General features: G+C 31.8%; 1 protein-coding gene across 1 annotated transcript; it reads right to left on the reverse strand.

Annotated features, from left to right (window-relative positions):
• Nucleotides 1-2,591: 2,591 nt before the first annotated feature.
• Nucleotides 2,592-3,591, reverse strand: LOC134250588 (E3 ubiquitin-protein ligase DZIP3-like). Its single transcript, XM_062732953.1, has 2 exons — nucleotides 2,982-3,591; nucleotides 2,592-2,757 (listed from the first exon to the last, which is right to left on the reverse strand). The coding sequence occupies exons 1-2, from the start codon at nucleotides 3,583-3,585 to the stop codon at nucleotides 2,597-2,599; spliced, it is 765 nt and encodes a 254-aa protein (XP_062588937.1). The 5' UTR covers nucleotides 3,586-3,591; the 3' UTR covers nucleotides 2,592-2,596.
• Nucleotides 3,592-7,832: the final 4,241 nt, after the last annotated feature.

The following is a 7,832-nucleotide window of genomic DNA, read 5'->3' on the forward strand; positions in this document are numbered from 1 at the left end:
CATAAAACTGTAGCATCTTGTTTACGAGAGCATCATTAAAGTATAAATAGTCACGGAATTCCTCGCACAGAAAGGAAAGAATGGATGCAAATCTAAGGGTGATATCGCGATTTAACAATACGGATAAAAACTCCGGATCATGACACACATGATGCTGAAAATAGATACTCTCTCCAAAATCGTCACTATCGTCTCCAAATAAAATTCTTTGTGCCAAGTCTTCAAAGTGACTCTGCGGTATTTTCAGGACGACTTTACCAGGTTTGCAATCATAGTTTTCTGTACGAATTAATTCAATAAATGTTTTCATACTGCACCGTTTTATTATTCTATCAGGAGCTAACTGTCTAAATGACACCACAACTGTCTCCAAAACTGTTTCATGTGAAAATACGTATTTGTTTTTTGTTTCTATGTCTGACAGATATACACCATTTAAATCATCAATCGCATCCCAAATATCTATGTCAGGGACATAAGAAATTCTCAATTTTTCACAGATACTTTTGAACAAATCAAAACTGATAGCATTCTTTGAAATGTTCCCTTGTATAAACACATAACAAAGAACACAATATGATACTTTTTCACTGTACTCAGATTTCGATTTACGCATGTATTCTATCGCATAATACGTAAACTCATTTGGATGTAAAAAGAAGGCGGGACCAAGTTGATAGAATTTGCGCCTAGAAAAGAATTGAAAACATGTCAGGGGGAATCCGTGATATGGAACAGCAGATATTATTTGGCTTTTTGCATTAGAATGCAAGTCAGTGGAGTCTTTAAAAGAGCACTTTGCTTCATAAGCTGCAAACATTTTCTCCTTATCTTGCAGTGTAAAATTCTGGTCCATGGACAGGTCAATTACTGTGATGTTGTGAAAAAAGCCTTTCATGTCATATTTTTCTGCTTCGCCTAGAATGTTCTTTCTTAAACCTATCAGTGATAAAACTTGACCTTTCGTAGCACAAGCAATTATTGCATCAAAGTTCGACTTCCATTTATAAAGGGCTACTCTGTCGAAATTCGAAGATCCCATGAAATCATCAAGAAAAACGATATGTCGCTGATATGGGTTGATAACTTTGTTCCACTCATCGGGAGAATGTATAATGACAGGATTATAGGGCGGCTCTGAAGATTCTTCTGACAACTCAAGCATCACTTGGTAAGCTGTGGTTGTTTTCCCACAACCTGCTCTCCCTGTTAGAATTAGGATTCTATTTTCTTTGAGTTTTTCTCTTATTTTATCCACAGCTGATGTTCTTATATACACGCTTCGGGTTTTTAGAGTTTGAAGAACAGCTTTGGTATTGTCTGGAAAAGGATGATTATGAAAATAAGATCACCAGATCTTGTGATATGATTATCTAAACATCATATTTTTACTTTCATAAATCATGTAAATACCTTCAATATGCATTGCATAAGAATAAGCAAAATCCGAATAATAAATATAATTTGTAAGAATACATGTATCACATTTAAAGAGGTTTAAAGTAGATTGAAAATGGAACACCAAATGATTAAATGAATAAATTCAAATTCGGATGACTTACCGAGAATATTACTTCTTTCACAAGGACGTTTTTCTGTTTATAGAAAAATTGTACATAAAATCTTTATTCAAAATACTTTGTACATTGATAAATCATAAAGAATATAATTCAAAACGATTCAAAAGAAATGGCTAAAACTTCTATTATTCATAGTCAAACTTATTTTAAGCTGCTATAATGGGTACGTGTTTATTTCAAGCTGTTTTTACCTAAAGAAGTTACACGTTCTGTAACCACTTCTATCCCCCTTTTCTGCATTTGTTGCTCAGTGTTGAATTCCAGTCCTTGTCTACGAATTTCTGACTTCAGTTCACATTCTTGTGTTTGGAGCGCAGATTTAAACTCTTTATCTAGTCTTTGTTGTTCGGATTTAACTTGGGTATCTTGTTTTTGCAGCATGAATTTTAGTTCTTCCTCTTGTTTTCGATGTTTATTTTCAAAGAAGAAGGTATGGTTTGAGCTTTATTGCGCCCTAAAAATGTAATGACATCAAAAAGTTTTGAAACTGGCTTAAATATTAGTTAAATAAATGACTCTGATAAATCAGGAAATAATATGGCATGAGGGTTTACCATTCTTCAAATATGACGTCATTAATGTGAAGCATTTCTCTATTTTCAACAGAAAAGCCTCAAAATGGCACATTTCAAGGGTGATTTTCCTTTAGAAAACAGTGTCCACAGCCGTCGCCCACGTTTATTTTTTGATATATTGTGCAAAATTCAATAACAAATCACATATCTAAAGATCTTTGTGGGCGATGCCTGTGGACAATGTTATCTGAAAGAAAATTCCATTGAAAATTGGTGTCTTCTGCAACTTTTAAAGAAAATACGGGAAAATGCACATGTTTATGACGTCATAATTAGCGTTCAAAAACACATGTGAGAAAAATAAATTGTATGATTTTTCTGCAATGAATTTCAATTTTTTGAAAAGCATGAAATTTCAACTTTTACTCTAGTTTCATTTTTTAGAAAATCACAGGGCAAAATTTGTATTGAAACCATATCTTCTTCTTCGGTTTCTTGTTCTTACAGCGCAGATTTTAGTTCTTTTTCTTGTTTGTGTAGCTGAGACCTCATCTCTTGCTCTTTTTGTAGTAGATCAGACTTCAATATGTCTTGTTCTGCTTGTAGCAGCTGATGTTCTTGGTGTATTTTCTCTTGTATTTTTATTACCTCAGTTGTTGAATCTTAAACAATATTTTTATCACTTGATTTACATATATTGTAACATAAACTAAATTTTCGTTTGAGTCGTTAAAGAGGTATTATACAAATGCAAATCGAAGCTAAAATAAGATGGTATAGAATCCAAACTAAATCATTTTCTTTATCTTAAACATTAATAAACTTTTAATATTATGAAATAAAAAAGACACGCAGTATTTTGACCAAAAACAAAGAAAATGGAAACCTTTAAGGCCCTCAAAATCTTGATGTTGTTTATCAATAACATCCAAGAGTCTCTTTTCCTGCTCTGGGTCCATAGTGTCAGTTTTAATCAGATTGGCTGCAGCTGTATACCTTGTACATTTTGCTGTTAAACCTCCCTCGAGATCACAGATTATAACTGTCATATCTTGCCAGATTCTCTGGAAATCCACATCAGAAAGTGTGACTCTGGGTGCATGTCCACAATAGGTATTTCGTATTTCTCTGATGCGATCAATGTTGGCAGAAAGGGACCGGTCAGTTAGATCTGGATGTTTACCCCATCCTTTCTGGTGGGGAGGTATCCCCGATATATTTCTCAATAAAATATATAACAAAGATAAATCAAATTCTTCATACGTTCCCTGAAATAGTCCTGTGTTTGGATACAATAAATTCCTTTGGTCTTTGTTGGTAATTTGTAATAAAGTAGCTTTGTGATTTGGAAGGGCATATGGAAATTGGACTTCAGTTATGAAGGTCCTGAGAAGGTCCCTGAAGAGATCTGTACATGGATCCAACAACAACCTGGACAGACGGGCGGCGTGGGTTGTCTCCTTTGTTGATTTGTATTTACTGCAAGCCATTGTTATCTTCCCCTGAAAACAGAGAAAGTTAAATATAGACAAAGTTGCAGAAAGAGAATTATTATTGTATTGAAAACCTTCTTGACAGATCAATTACTATTGTATATTCATACTAAAAACGAGTTTGTACGTGAATAATAAGTTTTTAGTTACGTTACTTTTACAAAAATTTCTAAAAGTTTTCGTTTTTGTATCCATATTGTGCATTATAAAATAATTCAATGTCATAATTTATAATTGACGGGCTTCATAGTTACCTGGGTCGGTAGGATATTTATTCCTGCTAACAAGCATACGCAAGCGCTCAGATAAGGCAAGATGATATTTTCTTCTGAAATAAAAATGAACTCTAAAAAATGTGCTACACAAACAAACATTTTTTCAGAAATCAGCATTATTTCTCATAAAGTTACATTTGAATTGACAACCTGAATAATGTTTACCAAGTAGAGTTGGAGAATTTTATAAGATTTTGTCATCAAGTTAAAAAATTGTGCAAAAATTTGTATGGAATTATATAGAAGGCAAAATTAAATCTCAAATCTAAGCACCAAGGAAAACCTACGATTTCTTTATATCTCAGGGATTTATTATTCATGTCATTACAAATCAAAATCAGTCAAAAAATATATATCAACCCGCACATCCATTTTTTGTTTGTGGTAAGTACCATTCATTCACTTTTGAAGCAGTCAGATTAAGGACAGATGTTACAAACAATTTTTTTCTTTGGAAGAGACTTAATATCATGCCATAAGTTCAGAAAAGTGGATATTTCTTAGATTTTTTTCTTCAAAGAACTGTAAAATGAAATAGAATTGGAAAATATTAGTAATATTTCAATAAAATTACATATATTGATAAAACACACTCAGTCAAGGTTTACAGATGAAAACAAATTTTAGATTATGTTAAATTAGTGCAAAAAGTGTTAAATAAATTTTAGAAAGGTATACAAAGCCAGGTGAATTTTATCTAGAAAAGCAAAATGGAATGGTAAAAATGAAACTATATAACATTGCCGAATTCTTTTCATTTTGTTTGTCCTCATCAAATTCACCCGGCTTGGTATATTTTTCTAAATTTTATATTGCACTTTTAGTGCCAAGATAACATATTCCAAAATTTGTTTTCATCTGTAAACCTTTACTGAGTGTGATTTGTCTATATTTGATTTTTTATTGAAATATTACTAACATTTTCCAAGTCTATTTCATTTTGCAGTTCTTTGGAGAAAAGATTCTAAGAATTATCCACTTTTCTGAACTTATGACATGATATCAAGTCTCCTCCAAAGAAAAGATTTGTTTGTATCATCTGTCCTTAAATGAAGACAATTACATTAAATACAAGATTCCATTAAGTTTAAGCGTGGTTTACTATAGTTTATTCTTGTAAATACTTTTACACTTTGATTTACTATGAAACTTTACACTAGATATGTTTTCTTTTAGATATTTAATGTTCAAAATCCCCCCAAATCTAAATTTATTATTAAAGAATTAATAATGTCCCTGTCATTAGGATAAGACTGTATTAGCCGAGGTCCCTTGATGCAGTAGGTATTGGCATGAAAAAAGTTCCCTTACTCCTCAATGGGCTTAGTTCCGAGTATGGGTCAAAAATTGTAGCTTTCCACAGGCAAGTGGTGGCGTAATCCTTTAAATTAAAAATCAAAAAATAATCATCAATTAAAAATTTTGACATACTGTATTAGATTTTTTTTATGTGAAATGCTGATGATTCATTTAAATAACATGTAAATGACTTTGTTTGTATCATCTGTCCTTAACTCAACAATTCTATTGGTTCCTATCATAATGTATGTATGTATCACTTTATGACCTATAATGAGGAACTAGAATCATTTATTATTATAAAAAATACACTTAATTGTTTTCACAGTCATATTTTATGTGACGTTGACTCAGGTTTTTGGTACAATGGTTTTAATACTCTTTATCATTTTTTCCTACTTTCGGTTTAACTTTTCCCCAATTTTCATCGATCGTTATTACACATTTGAATGTAGATCTTTCCTTTACACTTATGTTTAACAATGTATCATATCCTGTTTTCTTTTTTTCCGAGTAGTAATATTCCTATTTGTTCATAGTTTAAGTAAATTACCTGGTCAGCTCAAGAAAATTTCCTGGCCAGTTCTGTAAGTTTTAGCTGCGTGTAACTTCCTGTGAATTCTTGGCCGTAAGAGAGTTGTTACAGTTGAACAATTCCTTAAGAAGGACAACTCGCCCAAACATTTAACATGAGACAACTGGTGTTTCAATGTTGTACGATGCAATAAAATTTAAACGACTGATTATATAAACAAACTTTTTTCATAAATCATGACGTAATCAACTAAAACCATGCCTATGTAAGTAAAAAAAAGGAAACAGATATGCCGCATTTAATGTTAATTTTACAACAAAGTTTCACAATAAATAATACGGCCTATAAAGTGCTAAAAAGATGCATTATTTTTTTAAACAGGGATAATTGTGGAGTGGGGATCAAAACTTGAAACATCGCCCGTCAATGGTGCCATCACTGAAGTTTTCAAACAGGTTACGACACTTCCTGTAAGACCAATCTACAGGAAGTTTCGTGTTGCTTTGACAAATATTAAGGTAGGTAGTATTACACGACAATAGCTGGAAAAAGCAATACTGGACCACATAAAGAAGTTCATTTGAGGGTGATGTGAGCTAGGGTGTTGATATGTGATTTTTTTTTTTCAGATGAGAGTAAAATTATAATGGGGCATGATGACAGAATAAGGATTTGGAGAAAAAGAACGGATCTTGTTCAGCAGAGGACTTATGGGTCCAAAAACGAAGTCAGGATATGGGAATGCATCTGCAGGGAGGGTGTTGGAACTACTTTATTTTTGGATAAGATGCCTTGAAAGTCATCATATAAGGATATTTTTTTATTAATGTTAAGATGAATTTGCACTTCGCTCTTATTAGCAATAATAAAAGTCTCAGTATCTTTCTTATATTTTTTGACAAAATACTGTGAAAATTTAAACATCATCATACATAACTGCAATCTGATTGGCTTAATCTTTAAATTGCTAAAACTTCGTTGGTTCTAAATAAAACAGGAAGAAATTTAGAATGTGATAGGTATTATGGATTCTTACATTATGATTCAATCAAAATTGAATGCAAGGACATGCAGGCACGTCAAATGAGTAATGTTTAAATGACCAATGTACTTGAAAAACGGTAACATTCACGTCTAATTTTTTTTAATTCTCATGATGTCTAGATATGCTGATCATGTAGACAACATGTCATGATCACCTTGCATATGCATTCAAGTGCACACGCATGCAACAAATGAAATGAAATATAGTTGAAATCATTGTAACTTTTATATTCTTTTATGAAATCCTTTGATACTTAGGAAATATACCGTATATCTGGTGGGGTTTTTTCGTGAAGATCTCTCTTACGCATTTTTACGATCATTTTTAATTCGCAAAATATAAAATACGCAGAAATCTTGTCAGTTATAATGTGACATAAAAAATTACCATTTGAAACAAAATAAAATTATTAATCGTAAAAAATAACTTACGCAGAATAAAAACTTCTGATCGATCCCTTTTTCGCAAAATTTCCAACACACAAAAAAACCGGATATACGGTAAAATATTACATGAATAATGCACACAAGGGGACTTGGGGAGCCTGTGGGGATCATCTGTAACGGTCCCCGTTACAATTAACGCTATTTGTCTTTGTGCTGACACTATTTCTTGTTTTTAAAAGATGTGTTTTAATAAAGAAAAATTTAAACAGTTTTCATTTTGTGATGTGGTGATTTTCACAATAGAGTTATCTCTCTTTGTTTTCATACACTGTTTGTCATTGAGGGTAATTTCCACATCTATTTTTAGTAACAGAAATTCTGTAAGCTGAAGTATTTAAGATTTTCATTTAAAATAATTTTTGTCATTGTCATTTTTCTAATAATGATGGAAAATACACATAAGTTTTTATTTAAATGTATTGTTTAATATTTTGATAATTTCAACATCACTTCCTGTGATCACGTGACTTCATAGTTTATGATTTTGCACGAAATGTTTCGCGCTATGAAGGCTGTGTGTTTAACTGTAACATTGTTGAAGCTGAATTATATCTCTAGCTAGGTGTACCAACTGTAAGTTTACATTTTTTAATATAGCTTTGCTCATGATAGTAAAGTATGTTTTGGTAGGTTATTTTAATATT

Source organism: Saccostrea cucullata, unplaced genomic scaffold (assembly GCF_032062105.1).
Source record: "Saccostrea cucullata isolate Sc308-1 unplaced genomic scaffold, CSIRO_AGI_Scuc_v1 ctg2002, whole genome shotgun sequence".
NCBI classification, from domain to species: Eukaryota; Metazoa; Mollusca; class Bivalvia; order Ostreida; family Ostreidae; genus Saccostrea; species Saccostrea cuccullata.

Bases quoted from the DNA above. Each gene is read 5' to 3' on its own strand.
- LOC134250588 (XM_062732953.1), bottom strand. From the start codon at position 3,585: ATGGCTTGCAGTAAATACAAATCAACAAAGGAGACAACCCACGCCGCC. The intron at 2,758-2,981 runs GTTTCCATTTTC...ATATTGTTTAAG, and splicing joins AGATTTTGAGGGCCTTAAAG to ATTCAACAACTGAGGTAATA.